Source organism: Pleuronectes platessa, chromosome 7 (assembly GCF_947347685.1).
Source record: "Pleuronectes platessa chromosome 7, fPlePla1.1, whole genome shotgun sequence".
Classification (NCBI taxonomy): domain Eukaryota; kingdom Metazoa; phylum Chordata; class Actinopteri; order Pleuronectiformes; family Pleuronectidae; genus Pleuronectes; species Pleuronectes platessa.
In genome coordinates, this window is record NC_070632.1 from 22070720 (window position 1) to 22092016 (window position 21297).

General features: G+C 41.7%; 1 protein-coding gene across 1 annotated transcript in view; it reads right to left on the reverse strand.

Annotated features, from left to right (window-relative positions):
• Window positions 1-17071: 17071 nt before the first annotated feature.
• Window positions 17072-21297, reverse strand: part of cspg4 (chondroitin sulfate proteoglycan 4) — a 66787-nt gene continuing 62561 nt past the window's right edge. Inside the window, exon 11 of the mRNA XM_053427820.1 lies at window positions 17072-21163. Within this exon, the coding sequence (XP_053283795.1) occupies window positions 19335-21163 (1829 nt within the window). The 3' untranslated portion in view covers window positions 17072-19334. The remainder of the gene's footprint in view (window positions 21164-21297) is intronic.

Genomic DNA, 21297 nt, shown 5'->3' on the forward strand with positions numbered 1-21297 from the left:
AGACAGTTTTTTGTGTTGGAACACAACCACCAAAATCATGTTGTGTACAATCGGATTGTTCAGGATTATGTAACTTTTACTTCTGAACAATCACCATTTCTTTTCCCAACAAAAAGTGTGGTGGAGAGGGATCATTTATAATGGTTTATGGGATGCGTAGTCCCTCCACCCTTATTTAATTATTTAAACAGTCTTGTCTCATTCCCTCTTTTTTTACGTTTTCCAAATTTCTTTTTGCTCTGAAGTCTCGATCAATCTCGCATCTGGTCGGACTGATTCCAGCCTGAGAAGTCTTTTTAATGAGGATTTTATTAAGAGTCATTGGAGACAATGAATGCGAAATTTCACTGCTTGAACCAGACCAGAGCCGTTTGAAAAGAGGGCCCTCACTCTCATGCTCCATGTAGCTGCGAATCTCTTCGGACATTTGCGCTCACACATGCACCTCCTCCGGAGCAAGTGCCGACAGAGCATCACCAGAGTTCAGAGCATGTATGAAGTATATTAGCATGCTAACATTAGCGTTCAGCTCAGAGCAGCGCATCTTCGCAAAGCTGCTAGAATGGCAGTAGACTCTCTCAGTCCTGTCCTGTCCTGTGTTTTTTCCTCTACATGTATATTTATTTAAACATCCGAGACAACGGTCAAAGCAACAATACTTGAATCTAACACCTAACGTTTAACACGTGTGATGTAGCCGTAGCCACACAGAGCTTTTTTGGTTTAAGTTTCCTGATATTTAGATGAATTTCAGTCCAAGAACATTTCATTGAAAGTTTCCTTACATGAGGGAGGCGCTCCTGCCGGGTGGATTCTTGGAGACAGCTGAGAAATGCCAAACCGTGGCCTAGCATGCTTAAATCAAACCCAGGCGTTTCTCGGTAATGTGCTCCAGATGCTTCGGAGGCAAACATTTTATTTGGACAGCTAAAATCAACAGCTCTGTTGTTAGAATGAATGAGATGTAGGTATACAGACATTAATAATGTTGAGATCCCTTATCCGCTTTTCACTCTCACACGTGTAACTGTAGTTTAGTCAGACAATTCACGTTTACAAATGTTTATCGCAAAAGTTGAACATGTTAGTGTTTGGTGTCTAAGCTCTGACTTCATCATTCCACCAGATATGATGACATCGATTTATATTATATAATTTACAACCCCCCCCACCCCGTTCAAGCCTACAGGTGGATGCTGGGTAGTCGGTGGGGCTGAAGCAACTGGCAGCGATACTGACACAGCAGCAGGGAAAGCAACGGGAGTGACATTTTCTCTGCTTAAATAGACAACCTAATAAGGTGGGTGTGCATTATAGATGATTGTGGAGAGTAATGAATGTCACATGATGGGAGCAGCACAGCTCGAGTTGGCTGCCTGAACTAGCTCGCAAGATTCTCTCCATTACTGTCCCTTTATTTTTTAATACTCTAAAACTCGTGATTCCTTTGTGGTGACGTATGGCGATGCTAAAGGATCCCAGCTTCCACACTGTCTGTCAAGAACAAAGTGTTAGGTGCACTTCATGACTTCGTTTCAACTTTAAAAAAAAACAGATGTTTCTGTTCGAACCCAATACCTTCATCTCAAGGTTGCATTTAAAGCTCTCTCAGGGTTTGGTATGCGACTGGATAACTGGGATGATGTCACCTGCATGATATGTGCCAGGGGGAGGCGTCATCAGATCCACTTAGAAACCCAAGGCTGACAGAAGAATGGAAATCTACATTTGAAGCAGGGGCGTTTCTAGGATTGAAAGAAAGGGGGGGCTTAGCCCCTAAGGATGCTGAATGTTGCTCACTTGGGGCTGCGGATATCCATGTTTCATACAGTTCATAGATTGGCTCAATCAGAAAGAGTGTGATTTTTCTCTGTATCTTTGCTTGCATTCATTCAGTATAAGATAACAGAAAAGACAGAATTTCAGGGTCATTGTGAAATTTGACAACACAAATATGATTATAAACAACATTTTATAGGCACTGATATTATTGTTTTAAAATACTAGAGATAGGTATTAATGCAAAGAATAGAGAGCTGTCGATAGTTATTTCTTACATTTCAAATTTGCTCGTTCACTCTCTTGCTCACTGGAGACATTTTCTAACAAAATAGCTAGCTAGCTAGCTTAGTGTTAACATAGCTCATTACAATATTCCCTTTCATTTGCCTCAAGTAAACCTAAATTTAAGCAGGTAACAATCGTTAACAACTACAGGTAGCCACATTCTGTTACTACCTGTACTTACAATTTCACTCCGTGCATCATTTACTATGAGCTAAACTCCTTGGCTGTAATCCTGCTGTCTTGATGAGAGACATTACTTCGCAGAGTGAGAAAGCCAGCGCAGCAGCGATGCAGACTCCCCAAGGTCCTAGTGCCTGGTCTTTTATCGTTAAGTATGATGAGAGGCTATTGGATTGTAATTTGAAGGGGGAGAAAATATACAAACCAGAAACGCACTTACATATGTAGCATGTTAGAGTTATAAATAACTTGTCCATGTGTAAAACAATAGTTTAAAAAAAAAAATCTAAAAAAATCCCAATAATTATATTGGGGGGCTGAAGAACATTTTAGGGGGGCTTCAGCCCCCCTAAAACAGGCCTCAATGGAAGTCACATGACACCTGGGAAAAAGGTCTAACACTTTGAGGTTTTACCAGAGAAATGCCATCAGTGCATTTCATCCCCCAGTTAACTGTGCCGTCTTTTAGGCTTTTTCCATCGGACAGAGTCTGGCGTCTGAAACACGACCAGCGTGGTGTAAAAATGGAAGAGGTGTAATAACAACATCAACAAAAAATGTGTGGAAGTAGCATTACCCTCCTTCAAGTTATAACATAAAAGAAAAAAAAAAACTAAACAACGTTGCTAAACTCTCCTCATGCTTGGGTTTCATGTTGCAAGTCACATTGAGATTACTTAGCACATTCTTAACTCTCTTTCATGTCCCTTAACTTACAAAGAAACTCACCAGGCTTATCTGAAGGGAAAAGCTAACATTTCTCCCTGGTCTGCCGTGCTGCTGCAGGGGCAGATGGTAAAGGCGTTAAGGCCCAAAGTGCCAGCAGATGTCTATAAAATAAAAAAAAATAAAAAAAAATGCTGAGTGAAGGAAAGGAGCAACTTCATGTCTGCATATTCCGGGGAGGAAAACTGTGCCTCTAGACCCACGATGCAAATGTGTTGGATCCCAGCAGCTGCACGGCTTTCTGCATCAACTACACACATGAATCCTACATGTCTTTTTATCAATCCCCCACTTATCTATAAATAAGCTGACATGGAGTGTGTGTTCAGCAGTAAAAGGACACTTGAATTAACAACTTCTCATTGCTTTGCCTCTGATGGATGAGATCACAGGATTGTGGTCTCACTCCTGACCTGTCTGCAGTGACATGGACTTGACCTCCACAGTGCAAATGATCGCATAGTCCTCCTCTCTGAGCATCTGTAGGAAATAAAGGCAACAGATGGCCGTATCACCACATGGTGGGTCTGGTAATCCCTCCTCCTCCTCCAACTCCTGCTTGCTGCAGGGGCGTGTCACAACAGCGCCAAAAGCCAACACTCAAACCAGATTTGCGGCTTCATTGAGTCAGTGGGGGGGAGATGAATCCTGGCACTGGAGGTCTATGGGAATAATTAGAGTCCCATCCCTGAATTACTTAACATGCACAAGGTGAAATCATAGAATTGTTTTTTTTTACCTTACCGGAGGAATTTCTTTCTCTCTTATGTGATTTCATGTAGAAGCACATAGGTTTGCCCCATTACCTGGTGTTGTGAATGTAAAACGAAACAATTTAAAACGTAAGAAATTAAATAAAACAAAAAATGTTGCCAAATCCTTATCACATCAAAAGGATAAACGTTCCTCAGAAAATGTGTCATTGGAAATGTCACTGTCAAGTCGACAAGCAATATAAAATTTAATCAGATGTTTTAACTTGGGAGCTGAAAATGCATATCATATGACCATTTATGAACACTGTGCACATGCTGGTGTTAACAGGGAGCAGATTGTCAATTTGCAGCTCAGTTGCAGAAGAAACACTACGAATGAGAACCAACAATGGGGAAAAATAGAAGCAGGGATTTCACTCTTTGTAGCGACGATGAGGTGGAACAGTGTTAACAACACTTTTGCTGGCTGTGGAGTTGTGACTGATAAGAACTTATGAGAAACAATGATGGACTAAGCCAATGTTGTTTCCTAACATCTCTGTTTCTGCCAGAAAACCCAGCCCTGGATTTTCCAAATTAACTCTTGGCCACTGGCTTATCTAAAGTTCTCAGTTTTGGTTGCTTCGAAAAAATGAGGCGAAACGAACAAACTAAATTCCTGGATCAGCCCATTTATACGGACAGAAAAAATCTCCTTGGCTGAGATATCCTGCATAAATGAAACAGATCTGTTTAGATTACAGAGCACCTTGGACTCTAAAGCCAGTTCTTGATCAGTAACATACATTTTCTAACCATCTATTCTTCTCTGCACTTCACACGAGTAATATAAAGGACCTATCTGGTTAACAAGCATAACTCTCATCTATCCACCGACGACTCAATGACTGGACCACTTGAATGGCTGTCAATGCGTTAACCAATTCATATCCAGTGTTCAAGCTGGAGAAACGTGTACCTCAGAGTTCTTCTGGGCTATCAATCAATAAAAACTGGGCAATATTTAAACCACAGAGTAGCAGACTGGTGCTTTATATTATATCTATACACCCTCCCTTTAATTGTTGTATGTGTGGTCTTGTTGTTTTATAAACACTCCATAGTCTGTGATTGTTCCGCTACATATCAAACTATCGTAAAGTAAACTGAGGCTGAACAAGGCTTTAACATGCTGTCTCATCTCATGATCTGTAAGAAGCTTTTGACCAGGCTCCTTGTGCTCCACATAAAGTCCGTCCCTGTCAACCTCTCCCCCTTGGATCTCCAGCCAGGCTGTCGACATTCCCTCTGGAGACAACAACCATTTCCTCAGAACGCATTCTGCATTCCTGAGGAGCTGTCCCCTGCCCGTAAACAACATTCCTGCTTTGGGAAACAAAAGCCACAAAAAGATCATTATCTTACTCTCTTATCCGAAAAGCTTCCTCTCCACCATCTTGCTACATCCCTCTTCTCCTCTCTTACAATAACGAGTGACGTCCGTTCTCTCATTCCTGGTGTCACTGACTGTAGTCGACCTTTCACACGCATTAGCATCTTCATTTATGACTCAGCACTGGTTCATGGTTATTTGATACAACAGTCTGAACCACCACAGGAATCCATGCACACATCTGTGCATGTGCTGCAGGCTCTGTCTGGGTAATGAGTACACTGGCTGATTGTGGCTGATGAAACTGACCTTGCCAACAGTAAAGTACATCAGGTAACAGTACGGTTAGCAAGCTGACCAGGATATCGGTCCGCTGTGTCTACAGAGGTAGGGTTATATTCTACAACTGGCTATTCACAGGAAACTGCGATGATGCCATGGTTGGAAACTTCCTGATAAGTAGACCTTGTCATTAGGTTTCTGCAAAAAGCTTTGTCAATTTATAGGTTTGGTTGAAGACTAGATTGTCTGTCATGTAAGGTGGTGTTGGGGTGGGGGGAGGGGCTCATTTGGTTTGATGTTGGGCCACCTTCCCCTTTAATGTAATCATACAGATATTATATAACACATTGATTTGTCAGTTTGGAGTTTAGATTTAAATGTCAATAGGATTTCTCATAAAAAGACTTGAATAGGTAATTTTAAGAACAGAGAATCGTTAAGGTAGAGTAATACGATTCTGGAATAGAACTGACAATTTTTCTGAATTGACAGACACGCCCTGTTTCCATGTCTCCCCTTTGACACTAATAGTTTTTCACACACTCCTGCTGAACAAGTCGGGGTTCAGTTTTGTCCCACTATGAAATTCAAACCCTTCATTTGCACTTTCCATGAGTCTTTAATTCAGCAGACTTATAGGGGCCAGCCCCACAATGCTGTTGGGATGCAACAACAGAGGAATTATGGTTTAAAAATAAATTAATATTAAAAAAATGTGGATGATTAATCACCAATGAGCACAATGTGTGGGTGTGGTTTTTGATGATAGCAGGTTGCAGTGACCTCACATGTTGACTGAAATCTTGACACGGTGTGACAGGAAATGGACAAAAAAGAGAATAATGAAAAAAGGGCAAAAAGGATGTGCTAATAATACAAATTATTTGTCTTGACTGCCAATGCCTGATGAAACGGCATCCATCTAATTATCTGTCTTACTCTGCGCCCTGTAACTTCACTATTACGACTGTAAGTGAATAGTGTTTTGTTTTAAATGAGGCAGAACGTTTTTTTTAAATTCAAAATCATAAAGTTACAAATTTTTATCAAGAAACCAATAAGTGACTGACAAATTCTTACATTAGCCAAGCAACGTTTAATTGAAGGGAAAAAAGATTAATGGTTGTCTTATGAAAGAGACAATGGAATGATACTCAAATACACAAACTGCCCCCACCCCCGTCTCCCGGCCCGGGATAATCTGTCTATGAAATGCAGGGATCAAACATCAACACTGGAAAACTAACATCAGACTGTTGGAAGGACACAGCCAGGCGTGATTAAAGGGTTTTATTCCAACAACACAGATATCCATTCAGAGAGATTCTCTGCTCCCTGGTGTACATGTGTTCCTTCATTCTTCCAGAGAAACGTCGAGTTCATGCAGTACATCATCCCAAAAGTTTAGTGACTTATTGCCAGCTGTGTTTTAATTAGGCTGCTTATAGATATGAACTCTGATTGTGTGAAACATTGGGGTCCAGAGTTTTGCATTTTAACACGTAAAGAATGCAGCAGGAGATTGTTCGGGTCAGACATGTTCTCATCGACAGGACAATGTCCAGCACATTCAGGCAGGGGGTGGTGCAGCATGCAGAGACAGGACAGGACATACAAATCCTGTGTTTTTGTAAAAAAAAGCTGTTGTAGACAGCTTGTATGTGGCCACACTTTTTCACCCATTCTTAGGATGTTTGTATTCTCTCTTTTTGTGCGTGTCTGTTATGTGTTAGACATGTCATTACTCACTCGCTGTGATTTTCCAGACATTTTCCAGTTGTACATTTAATGCTATTTTTATGCTCATTGTAAAAGATACGAACGAAAGTAACACTCACTGCCGATATGCCTCCTTCACGTTGGCATGTTTGTTGCATCCACAAGAGGGCACTAAAGAGCTAAGAGTTTTTTGTGCAACAACAAACACGGCTAAACGGGCATAAATACATTAGTAATATACACATAAAGGACAGAAGGCTCCATCTGTTTCCGTGTACGTATCTAACGTTGAGCATAAATTAGCTAATTTTACTGGGAATTTTCCTGACATTTTACCCGGCGGCCTGCCAAGAAAAGTCCCAGAAAAGGTCTGGAGCACTCACTCAGACTTTTGCTTTCTTACAAGCAGCCTCTCCGGTAAATTTAAGGAAAATGTCAGCACTTCAGTCGTAAGAGATGGACTCTTGGTGTACATTTTGCGATGGTTGATACTGATGTTGAATTTAAAACAAAAATTCTGAAAATCCCCCATCACTTCACACAAAGTAGAGCCAGTCAGCCGTCTTCACGCAGAGTTGGCCCAACATGCTTGAGTAGAAGGATTTTGGCATTAACCAGCATTTTCATAGAGCCCTAAAGGTTAGCATCTAAGAGGTATTTGCTATCTCTTCAGGCAATACATTCGGTTTTAGGGCGACTATTGTTATAAAAAAAAGTTGTACTTTGGTAGATACCCATTGTTAATTTGTAGTTTTTCATCAGACAGGATTAATACCAAGACAACGAAAGACCAAAGAAACCAAAACATGAAAATAACCAAAGAATAGAAGATGGATATTGTCTAACATTCAAGCCCACGACTGCAATTCTTCTTTAATGTTTCACTCCAGCGAGCAGTTTAATCATTTGTCCAATAACACTTAGAAGTTGAAATCTAAAGTAGGGAGGCCCTAGATACCATTATCAAACAGTGCACAAACATAATGTGGCATTAAAATACAATGTAAACTCTGTACAGGCTGACGCAGTTAATCTGCTGCCATCGCGTCCTGTACAAATGTCAGAGCTCAAACACAGAGCAAGGGGAAGATGATAAGAAGAAAGACGTAGTGAGTGGTTGTTCCACAGTGGAGGCAAGCCAACATTTCCCCCCTCTCGTCTGCAGCTCGTGATTTGTTTTGTTCCCCACCAACGCTCCGTTCACTGACTGTGGTTTTAAGCATTCCTGCGCGGCGGTAAACTGAACTGTGGACAGATATTACCAATAATTAGACAGATCCCCACGAATCTTCCACACCACACGAGTAAACATCCATCCACTTTGTGAACAAGTCACATTCCTGATGCTTTTCATGTACAGAGAGGAGGAGTGTAGATTATGGTCTATATCTCAAAACACACAGGAAACATGAATGTGCCAACACAGTAGCTGTGGTTGCAAGATGCCAGCTTTATGGTAAATAACAAAAAGCTAAACTGTGTCTGGCAGATGTTCCTTTAAAGCATTGCACATCCAGAGTTGTATTCAGCACTTGACACTTCACATCATTTTCACATTGTAAAGCACAGACCCAACATTGTGAGGTGGTGGCCTGTGCAGTAGAGTTCGGGGATGAGAAGCAATGGAGGCAGACAGCTCTGAGTGAATTTCCAGAAGCACTTTCTTCTTAAAATAATTTCCCAGTGAGTCCCTGCACACCACGCCTCTGAATGTATGCCTGGACATCGTCTTTTCACAGATCTGACCACCACCTCGCCCTGCTCCTTCAGGACCACCTTGAGACCAGACTTCCTCTGGTCATGTTACATTTTTTGCTGCGAACATGCACCGAAATCAAGAGAGAGAACTTGCACAACCTTATAATCACAACCACAAACTGCTCTCATAACAATAACCTTGACCGAAACTTTGGCAAATTGTAAAAACGACTGCCTGCTGATATGAAGAGCATCGCCACCGCGTGGACTATTTTTCTTATTCCCCACTGAGGAAGAGAAACCAAAACCTGTTTTGACGTTTTCATGCAGAGGCTTTTATACTGATGTAGTTTGTTCCACTGCTTCCTGGTGTGACACAATAAACCTCAAAGGGAAAGCTCCACCCCATCAGCTGGAAGGAGCAACGACGAAGCCCAGATCTGAAGGCACGACCCCTCCAGCTCACGGGGAGGGGTGGCGGGGGTCCACACCCTGGTGATTTCCTGTCCAATCCAGACTCTTGACCTCTCCTCATGGTTTTGGTGGGCATTAAGACGGATGAGGGGAAGGAGGGTGGGTGGTGTAGATGGAGGGGAGGAAGATGATGATGTGAAAAGCAGGGGAGGGACAAAAGGAGGGTGAGAGGCAATGTTAGACCAGGGTCTTGTTGTTCTTGGTTCTGTGTATTCTGCACCACCCCACTGTAGGGTATTACACTCTCTCTCTCTCACTCAAACACATTCTCTGCCGTACAAAACACAAGGGGCATCACCATGACAATAGTGTTCCATCCAGAGGGAGAAACAAAGCACAGGCGACCACAGCGGAGCGGAGGGAGAGGGTGCCATTCAGCGGCTGCTCTGCTGGTCAGGCCACGAAACCAAATAAGCAGTCTGGCTTCAGGCTGGCGTCGCGGCAGGCCTCAGGCCAAGCGGTTCGCTCCAATTGATTTTGTATTGTGTTAACCAGTAGAAACCTTCTCCAGACTAGAACATGTATTTTATTCTTTGGCAGGGTTCTGGGTCATTTAACGCCGCCACAAGGGATAGCATATATATCCGCAGCTAACAGACAGAAGATCAAAGCAATGTTTTGATTTCGTGACTGAAAGTTGGTTTTAATAAATTCTGAAGTGTTAGATATTAATTCGGCGGCACTGTTGTGCAGTGGTTTGAACTGACGCCTCCAAGCGAGAAAGTTCCTCATTCGGCTGAGGTCTTCCTGTAAAGAGTTTGGATGTTTTCCGAGTGTCTGTGTTGGTTTACTCCATCTTCCTCCCACTGTCCAAAGTCATGCAGACTGGGGTTAGGTTGGGTGGAGACTCTAAATAGACCGTGTGATCAATTGGTTGTTTGTCTCTGTATCTTAACCCTGTGACTTGTCCAGGATGTACCCCTGCATTAGACATTAATCAAGAAAACTGTCCAGATAAATGTGAAATTCTATTTTCTGATTGTTCAGTATTTAACTTGAGGAAGTCCTCAAGGACTGACACAATTCTCTCCTTATCGTTTGACAATGCTTTCTTACAGCACTGAACTTGAAGTGATATGCAACTTAAGATGTCTATTTTGAGTGTCAGATATACTCTGCAGACCCAAGTGCGTTGCAGCAAACACAGGAGCAGGTTACATTGTTCCAAAAGAGGCGGATGGGTGAGGTGAAGGGGGGGGGGGGGGTCAGGTCCAGAGAGTTTGGAGGATTAGGAGGCATGAGTGGAGGGAAAAGGCAGTTTGAGTTTGCAGTGAGCAGGCGAGGCAATGGCAGGTGGGCAAGCAAAACACAAAGCAAAAAAGGACAAAGTATTAGAACAGCAAAAAAATACGACACATGTGGAAAGCGAAACATTGATATCACAATCTGAGCAGCTGACTCTAACCACCACTGTTTGTGAGCAGATGATCGGGTGAAGAGGGACTGAAAGGCAGTTGATATTCACTGCAGGGTTGATTGTAGATGGGAAGCAGGGGTGAGGCGAAGAGGTGGAGGTGGAGGTGGAGGGGGTGGTGGAGAGGCTGAACCAGGTAACCAGGAGGCAGGACTGGAGACTGATGAACCATGCCTGCCACACACATACACAACATGGAGACACACAAGGAGGAACAGACAGACACAAGGGGAAACACAGGAGAGCACTGAGGTCACGGCCACAGCCTTTAGAGAAGCTACGATACGCAGATGAATGTTTTTTTTCAACATAACAAAGCTCTGACAGTTCATAGCAATGGCCTCATGTCATTTACTGTCAGTCGTTACTCAATACTTGCTGCAGACACTATAGTTATGTCAGCAGCTGATGTTTCGTTGGTTTCATTACAGTAATTCAGTAGTGAATATTTTTGGTGATGGCTGTTCTTCTTTTTTAGGCCTGTTTTGGAATCTGACCTTGAATATATTTATTAAACCGTTTTCAGACATGAACCCAAAAGTTAACGAAATGTATTTATTGAAATGTAATTGATCCTCATTTTCATTCTCATTATTTATGTCTTTCAGATGTTATAATAAACCTATCACATTTTTATAGTATTTTATTTTATAGTATTTTGTATTTTATTCTGTGAGAAATTTCCTTTATCTGTCATTCTTTAAGTTGTTGTCACTGACTAGCTTGACAAGGACACTCTGGAAAAGGTGACCTTTAACCTCCCTCAGTAAACACCTCTTCCGACCATACCTTGAATAAAAGTTTAAACTAACAATTTAGTAGCACTTAAATGGCACTTACTTATAGCACTTTGTAGTTCAGCTTTCTTGAAGAAATTGTATGTACTTGCTTCTTGGTGGTCTGGGTTTGTACCCTCATGGTTGAATGTACTTATTGTAAGTAACTTTGGATAAAAGTGTCAGCTAAATGAAATGTAATGTAATGTAAAACGCTCTTTTTTTAAGATCTTAAGTTTAAAAAAAATAAGAAAGGTGTGACATCGTGTACAGAACCCATCATTTCCAACAGTAAGGGCTGATCTCTTGTACTAATTTTAATGCACACACACACACACACACACACACACACACACACACACACACACACACACACACACATTCGTGTACTTCTATCTCATTGACATCATGCATTTGCCAACCCCTTACCTAAACCTAATTCTAACCCTAACCATAAAACCAAGTCTTAATCCTGAAACAGTCCATTGAAAAAGTGAGGACCGGTCAAAATTTTCTTAATTTAAAAAATGTCCTCACTCGTAAGGTCAATGCTCAAAATGGTCCTCAACTATATATATAAGTACAAGTACACAAGTACACAAACACACACACACACACACATAAAGTGTACATTGGGTAACAGGCAGAGCCACAGAACACTATCCCTCCTCCAGCTGTCTGTCCTTGTGAATGAACGGCCTCTCTTTCTCCAGGAGCGACCGCAGCAGCAGGGCGGTGTGGTGACTCTCATCCAACAAATTACACTGCTCTCCCGACCCCAGCACATGTCCCCCAGGGACCCACCTCCACCCTGACAGCTGAGCCCAACATGTGCTCAGAATGAGACAATACGTTTACAGTGCCTGCACACAGTATCAGGTTTCAACCTCGTTATCGGAGGGTTTTGCAGTTTGGAACATTTTGGTTTGAGGTTATTGTGGTGGTCACAACAACCAGTACAGCATTACAATCTGCTGTTGTCCAGGTAACTGCTGCGTACAGACCATTTTACTCCTCTGACACACACATCATTGATGCATATAATGTTTTCTACCTGTATAATAGATGGGAAGCACGGTGGGGCAGTGGTCAGCACTGCAGCCTGTCTGCCAGGTCTAAAGACATGCAGATTGGGGTTAGGTTAATTATACCTCTTTTACTCCAAAATCAGAAAGTATATACAGGTTATACGATAAGAGATGAAAAAAAAGGCAATTTGCTATTTTCCAATTGACAGTGGAGGAGTAACCCCCCCGACCCTCTCCCCGGATGCGTCTGATGTTTGATGTCTTGAACGCACCAAATACCGAGTAGCTCTCTCACATAGCTGTTCTGTCAGTAATCGAATTCACCCAGGTGCCACGTTTCCATCAGTTCCAATTTAGAGTAAGAGCCGATTAAAAACCTGTGTCTCCTGCAGAGTTGCCCGATGTCGGCTGGGATTTGCCCGAGCTTCTGCCACAACACTCAAAGGATAAGCAGTAAGGAGGATGGATGGATGGATGGATGGATGGACAGATAAGACACAACTTTGCATATCAGAAGAGAGGAATCTCCACTGAGAGACAAATCGTCTCTAAGATGATGATTGTGTAAGGAGACCGGAATAGTCTCACAGCTCTAACATTCAGAAACTATAAAACCAGGTCACTGCATGTTGATGTCACCAGTGAGACAAACACTACACAACAGCCTCTGCATCTGCAGCTCTGCTCGTTCTTTCCTGGGAACAGTTCTTTTTTTGCTGAACATCCTAACTTGCTTTCCAGAGAACTTGTGGTTTTACTGGAATAAACTGAGTCAGCTACAGTAGTTAGGTTTTAATTGTTTATTTAGAATCTAAATAATTAGGACGTCAATGCACCACCCACGCCGTTTGATGGCAGAGCAGCTGCTCCACCGGTTTAACACCAGCTACAGTATGTTGTTAAAATGAGAACAAACAGGAACTCGCTAAAATACCACAGGAATTTGAGAGAAGTCAGTGGAGAATTCAATGTGACGCAACAATCGACCGGAGAGGGTATTTTTTTCTCAGGTCACGACTAGTGCAGTGTTGTGAAGGATGTCAGGGAGAGGCGGGAACAGCAAGAACCCAAACATGTCCAGGTCTTGAAGTTTGTTCCAAGGCCACTTACTGCAGGTCGACGGCTGATGGAGTCTGAGATAATGTAGCAGAGTAAAGTCCAAAGCAAACAGGCCTATGTCTCTTCTATTGCGGCCGACTCAGAGTTAATGCCAAGGTCAACACAACCCAGCTCAGACTTATATTGAAGGTTAACAAACTGATATCCTGAAAGTCGAACAAGCTGAAAACGTGCAGACCCAGCCGCCTGGTGCTTTGCATGTGAACTCACTCGGTTTGTCTAGAGGACTTTTTTTTTTTCTAGAGCTGATAAGCAAGAATGAATCTGCTTCAAAAAAAATAAACTAGCATCATCTGAATTGACAAACAAGTACAAGAACAATTCCAAACTTAAATTAGTTTAAGACAGTACAAAAAAATCTAATGTGACAATTTTGTAGTCAGAGAAAAGTTTTATTCAAGTTTAAGTAAATAAGTTAAAGGAGTAAAATAATACAAAAACAATAGCTACAAAAAGTAAAACAAGAATAGTTGAAGGCTCCCGTGAATCAGCTGTAGAGAACATTTGAACTTTTCAGAAAGTTCAACCATCCATCTTGACTGCTTCCTCCTTCCTTCCTTGTATGTGTTTTCCTCCTGGTCTTTTGGGAGAGACCATGTTGCATAACATCCACCCATCAGCAGCTCCGCCTCTCTGACGTAAAACGAAGACTCCATCTTTGAAAACACATTTTGATCCAGATCAGGAATCTGGGATCTTCCGAGAAGCATGTGTTTACAAAACAACGTCAGAATCAATATGCAAGCAGGAGCCTGTGGGGGAGCACAGTGAGATGTTTCCAGTTCATATTAGGAGGAGGACCTTATTTCTTCCTCCCACACATTTACTGTTTTTCACCATTCTCTTTTCTTCTCATATCTACTAAAGGGCTGAAAATAATTTGTAAAAATGTACATATAACATAATGTTTTCTACATCTACAGGATTTTCCAGCTGATTTTTTCCATTTATAACTTTTACTTCTGTTGAAGTCCAGGAAAATGTCACCCAGTTTACTGGATACTGTTTGCCCACAGTTGAACTGGAATCTATGTTACATCTGTGCTTCATAAAAATCACATGGGTTTCTGCAGTTTTATAGACTCTCTCTCTCTCTCTCTCTCTCTCTCTCTCTCTCTCTCTCTCTCTCTCTCTCTCTCTCTCTCTCTCTCTCTCTCTCTCTCTCTCTCTCTCTCTCTCTCTCTCTCTCTCTCTCTCTCTTTAATGATATTACAATATTGGCTTAGTTGCTCAGTTTCAGTTTGCTTTAAGATTTAAATTGGTTGTTATCAGTGGGAAACAAGACAAGTCATCATTGTTATGATTAAGAACGAAAGCGAATGCAAGATCAGATTCTTTTTCATTTTATTGCCTAAGGTCTCATGTCAAAGGTGGCCAAGTACAGACATTCTTTACTCAAGTAAAAGTACTGATTCAACTTCTTTACTATTTAACACTATATAAGTACTGGCTCTGAAATGTACTAAAAGTTCCCCTCAAACAATTTTTTCTGGCTCTATGTGTGTTATTGTCTCATTGATTTAGGTTTAAAACTAAACACATTTCCCTAAAATGCATTAAAAGAGAAGAAAGGAGCCTCTATTGAAAATGTAATGAGTAAAAAGTAAAGATCTCTGGTTTAAATGAAGGGAGTAAAAGTAAAAAGTTGTCAGGGAAATAAATACTTCAGTAAAGTAGGGATACTTGAAAAATCTACTACAGAACGGTAACAAAGTATTTGTGCTTTGTTACTTCCCACCTCGGGCACTGAGAACACAGTAAAGTATTCTTGTTATCATGAAACGTACATTTAACTTGAGACCTGACATGCACAGCACAGGAAACATGACATAAGCAGACACATGTGGAGGAACAGCTGGAGGAACAATCCCGCTGCAGCCTGCAGAGCCTACAAACCACACCCCCTCAGTTGCCCATGCCCATTCTCATTAGCAGCAGTGGTTTATTAGCAAGGGAACCACGCCCACGTCCAGGCCTAACCCTATAACCCTGTAGCCCTATGTTCTCTCTTCCTGGCTGCAGCACAGATCCTGTATCTGGGAATTGATAAACTCTGCAGGGGAGCAGAAAATTAACCGACATCAGAACTGAGACACGGGAAGGAGGAGAGAAGAGAAAGAGAAATGCTCAAAACTTAGGAGAAACTCAGAGAGCAAAGTTCAGTTCCTGGAAAGAATGACAGATGGAGACAGACTAATTCAAGGCTGCAAAAACTGCTCTCAGGACTGCCTGCAACCTAACGCCACCTGGTGGTAAAAAGGTGCATAGCGTTATCATTAATGTGGACAAAAGACGTTTCCCTGGGAAAGACACACTTCCTGCTTTCATTATTAACAAAAAAGAATGCTGTTCATTTCTCCATGAAATCGCATTTTAATAAATGACATATTCACAAAAGGTGTGTGTGTATAATGCTTTTGTCTGGTGAATTTAATTTAAACAAGTGAATACATATACAACCTGTAAAGTATATTTTATATGTTTAAGAACCGGCTTTGGTATTAAACAGATATAAATTAGTATTAAATTTCAACACAATATATATACGTCACAAAGTGCGACTAGAATGTCACTCAGTAGAGCACATAACTCCAAGGCCCAAAAGTCAATTACTCGGCACTCATAGATATTAGTTCCGAAAACATTCCTGAATCTTTCATCAATATCCAGAAATTATTTTCTGCGAAAGCAAAACACTAAGAAATACCCTATATTACCATTTTAAAGAAAGTGAAAAAAATACTTTATCCTTCCACTGATTTACATCTGCACCAAAATGAAATCATCATCAAGTTTTATGGTTTTAAAAAAAACCACTTATGAGAACATAAGCTCCTTGGTGGAGGTAAAACAACACAATTACATTCGACAATTGTTTTGTGTCATGTTTTGCTGAAACGTAACACAGTTGTGAAAATATTATGCTGACAACTAACACTCTGTCCGGACCACACCAGCTGTCCTCTGGATAACCTTGTTCTGAAAGTAAATTAAACATAATATGCTACTACAAACATCCTATGACGTTAGTTAATGCGCCGACAGCAATAACCAAGGCAAAAATTTAATATATTTTTTTAAATGGTCGAGGTCAACCTTTGCTAAATAAGTATAAGTAAAGATTTCTGTAAATATCCCATTTGCGAACTAAGGGATTTAAATATCACACTGGCGGGTACAAAATCTGATTGAAAGATCTATCTGAGAACAGGAGAGCAGAACAGCAGTGGAGAAACTGTAAAGTTACAGGACGCCAGTGAATTATAGTAATGTAACTGTGTCAATACAAAAGGTCAGATAATCAAAAGTATCTAGAAAATGAAAAGAGTTGGGTCATGGGGTGAAAATGTACCGGACTTGTTGTGTGATGTCAACATGACAGATAAAAACATAAAAGAAATATACAGAAAAGGCTGCACATGTCGCCCCTCTGCATGTTCACCCAGGTGCATCCTTGAGACAAAGAATTCCAGCAAAGAGTACAAAGTGATGAACACAGGTTTTGTTGCATGAAAATTTTATTTCCATTAGTGCTGAGAAAAAGCTCAAAGGCAAACTGCAGCTTCAATAGTCAGTTATGTTCTATTATCAGAGTCCAAAGATGGTTTCTTGTTACCATTATTCTCAAAGGCACCTGCAGTGTACAGATTACAGTTCACTCTCTGACAGAATGAATATGAGGAGATGTGTGGGGAGTGACAGAAATAATAAATAATGAAAAAGTGGTGATGAAAATCTGCAACTAACTCAGTAAGCAGGAAACAGATGAGTACACACACACGCACTACATTGACTTACATTGACTTCCCAGAGAATCACTCAATCGGTAATCATGGTTACTACCTGCCTAAGCCTAACCAACCCTAAAACATGTCTTTACCATGAAATGTATTGAAATGTATTGATTTGCATTATGTGGACAAGCCCCTATAATGAGACTGTGTAAACAGATTAAGGTCCCCACAACATTAGTAATACCTGGACCTTCTCGCTCTAGCTCTTTCTCCCACACATATGCTGTAATTGCTCAATCTGATTAAATGTAGTTACATGATGTCGAAGAGCTTAATATTTACACATAAAACTGGTATAATGTGGATGACTGAGAGACCTGTTGTTTTATTTCAGTAAGATATTGTGTCACTGGAAATAGCCAGTCTCCTGAAACACATCACTGTCTGCACTCTGTAAAATATCTACCTACATATCTTGCTCTCACAACACTAGAAAAATAGAAATTCAATAGATGATAGTACTGCATAGAAATAATTGTATATTCAGTATAAGACTAACAAAGAATAAGGTGTCATCGGTATACAGTATGAGAAAAGGAAATATACAGCAAATAGTAAGACACTAAGAAAAAATTATAATAAGAAACTGTCTTTTCTTTAGTGGATCAAAGAAGTTTTTCTGAATTTCTCCTTGTACCCTTTCTACGTTAGCTTAAGTAATTCATTCAACTTATTCAACATAAGTTAAGCATGACGGGTCAGAGTGAAATGGAAAGACATCTAGTCTCAATTACAGTAAAGCTCAATATACATAACAAGTCAAAGGAGTTAGAAACATCTCACAATTTCAATACAGGACAGTCTGTATATTCAGCTTACATATGGAATGCACCAGTACCAGCCAATCATAGTTATGATTTCTTAATTACAGAATCTTAAACTAGAATGTTTCCAGTTTAAGATGACCTCACCCGTGACTGTCGGCCAAATACGGGCGTGTATTTTGGTAGAAAACTACTACCAAAGTAACTGTGGTCTACAAACTGTGTACTTTGTAGTTGTGTTGTCAGTGCTGTGCCAGTCCAGTGAACATTTACAAGCACTTTGGAAACAAGCAAAAGCATTAAAATGTATGACTCTGAGCTAAATTCAAATAAACCTTAGTAAATTTTTCCGATTTCGTAATATTATAGCATGTGATTTTCACACAAAATTCAAACTATTGAAATGTTAATGTGTGATGACATCAAAGTAATGGATGACATTTGAGGGAAAAACAATTGTTGGTTTTCTTGTTGAGTTAGATTAAAAGATGAATACTTCTCATGCCTGTAGCTTCAGATTTGACGGACATGCCAAAGTGGTATCAAACCTCTCATCTAACTCATGGCAAGAAAGTGAACAAGTGCATTTAACCAAATATCAAACTGTTTCTTTAAACTGAATTTAGCCCTGAGAAACAACATACAACGGTACCTTTAAAACACAGAAAAATAAAGATCTACTCAACACTAAGAGGCAGTTTGTCATCTTATTGATAATACAGCAATCTATGTACCTCATCATCTATGTACACGCTTATCCACTCCGCTGATCAATCAAAAGGTAAAATCAAACTATTACCAAGACTTTAAGTTACCTTTTCACTCAATCGAATAATGTTGGTCAATGATATCATATGGAATACAATGATAGAGCACACAAATACTTTTTGCAAACACATGGCATGTTTATGTCTTCATCTGTGCCCTACGACAAAGAGGAATGATAAAACTAAAATAAATAGACATGGCAGGAACCTTGTACGGTGAGAAACTGCCTCTTTCTTTGCCAATAGGTATTCAGTGTTTCTTTGCCTGAGAATTTGTCCACAGTTGTGTTGAGAGAAGTAAATGACCAACGGTGTCAAAAATAATTTTCATTGAAAACGCTGTGGCAAGAGGTCTTTAATAGTGAAAGGAATGGTTTGAGAAGGCTTCCAATCACTCGAGAATCCGCCTCTCTGTGTGCTACCTTATCTCAAAGCGTCTCAAACCCAGTACTGGTTCTTTTTCAGGGTCGGGTTTGTTGTCCGACAGTGCTGCAACAACTCAGGGTCTGCGTCTTTGGCGTCGATGTTGGACATGGGGATGTTATTGGCTGGATCAGTTTTGCGAAAGGTCTCCGTGCTGGCCACATCTCCGTTTTTGGGCTTGGAAGCTGCCGTCTGGACGTTGTGCTTGCCTGTCTTGTTTTTACGGATCAAGTAGTAGGCCAAGATGGCGGCCAGCAGCAAAAGGAGGAGGATTACCAGGATGGGAATGAGAATAGACCAGAAGTTGCTCCTTCGGGAGACCCGTGGTCTTCCGTTGGGGCTGGAGCTGGAAGGTGCTGTTGTGGTGGGATTTCCCTCGGGCCAGTCCATGCTGCTCCTCCAGTGGGGGCTAGTTGGAGTTGCAGACGGAGCTTCTGAGGGAGTCCTCAACAGAGTGACAGGGTAGACTCCAGAAGCATTGTAGGGGCCTGTCTTAAAGGAAAGCACACATTCAGCAGGAGGCACCCCATGGGCTTTGAGCAGGAAGCGTGCCTCATCCTGACCAACACCACCTTGTGGTCCAGATGTATGATTTAGGATTTCCATGGCTACAAGGCCTTCATCCAAGTCCCTCTGGCTAAATGTGTCCACTGGCTGACCTTCACCGTCGCCTCCAGACCTCACAAAACGAGCCCCCTGTGGCTGCTGGATGACAGTGAATGTGGGGGACGCTCTGGTCTTGTTTGCGAGCGGAGATGCGTCCAGAAGTTTCCTGTCCAGTTGGACAAGAGTGCCCTGGGGCAAGAGAGGATCCTGAGCGATGTTGGCCAGAGGCTGGACTGTGATGTTGAGGACAGAGGAGACGTTAGCCGCCCGACTCCGAGCCACAAATGCGACGCTATCTCGAGGTGAAGTGGACTTAACAAATCGGACGCTGACTCTGCCTTCTTTGATCTGTTTCTGGGTGAAGGCTGAAGTTGGCTGCCGGTCAACCATGACAGCTGCATACTTGGGAACACTTGTGATCTTGTAAAGGATGTCCTCCTCAACAGGGCCCCCAGTAGTGGCCTTCAACATCTCCTCAGTCACCAGGGTCTCATCATCACCTTGTTTCACCTTGATCTCAGGAGCTTTGTCGAGAAACAAAGTGCGAGCGAGGACGCCAATGTGGAGGGTGTGTGGTTCCGTTTGGTGTTCTCCGTCTGACACAATGAATTCCGCAAAGCCATCTACAAGGCTGCCGTCACTGAAGAAGCCCACCTGCCCACGATTGACCATCTCTTGTGTGAAGTCAGCGATGGGGTCCATTGTGAGAGAGTCAACCAGTCGACCGTTGCTAGGAGCTTTGGTCACCTTGAAGTGCACCTCATCTGGTGGACTGTCCTCGTCCTGAGTGTTGAGATGCCTCTTGGTCAAGATGGTCATGGAGCCTTGAAGGACCTCCAAGAGCATGTCTGTCGTAACTAATTCGGGAGGGTCAGAGCCTCGCCGTTTGATTGAGATGATAAATATCTCCTCCAGGACCAAGGACTCTGCAGGCGAGGCCACACCTTGACCCTCAGACTTTAGACGGGCCCTGAAAGAGAAGCTGTCAGAGGAGGCTCCTGAGTCATCATGCAGATACTCCAGCTTTCCTTGATTCACGTCTTCCTGCATGAAGGAGGGGGCGTTACGGGGCAGGTCCTGACCACCAAGGGTGATTCGACCGTTGTCAGGAAAACGCTTAATCTCATAAACCACATCCACATCATCTTGATTGGCCTCAGGTATGCTTGCCATAAGGTTTGATGCATCAAGAATGGAATCATCGATGGTTTTCCTCTGGCCCTGCACAATTTCCAGACCTGAGTGTAAACAAGAAAAGCAAAAAAAAAAATTTAAATATCATAAAATTCACTTTTCAGAAGTATTATCTGTCCAGTTTAAGGCGTCTGCTGTCGCTTTTTAATTATGCAACACAGTACACTGGCAAAGTGGG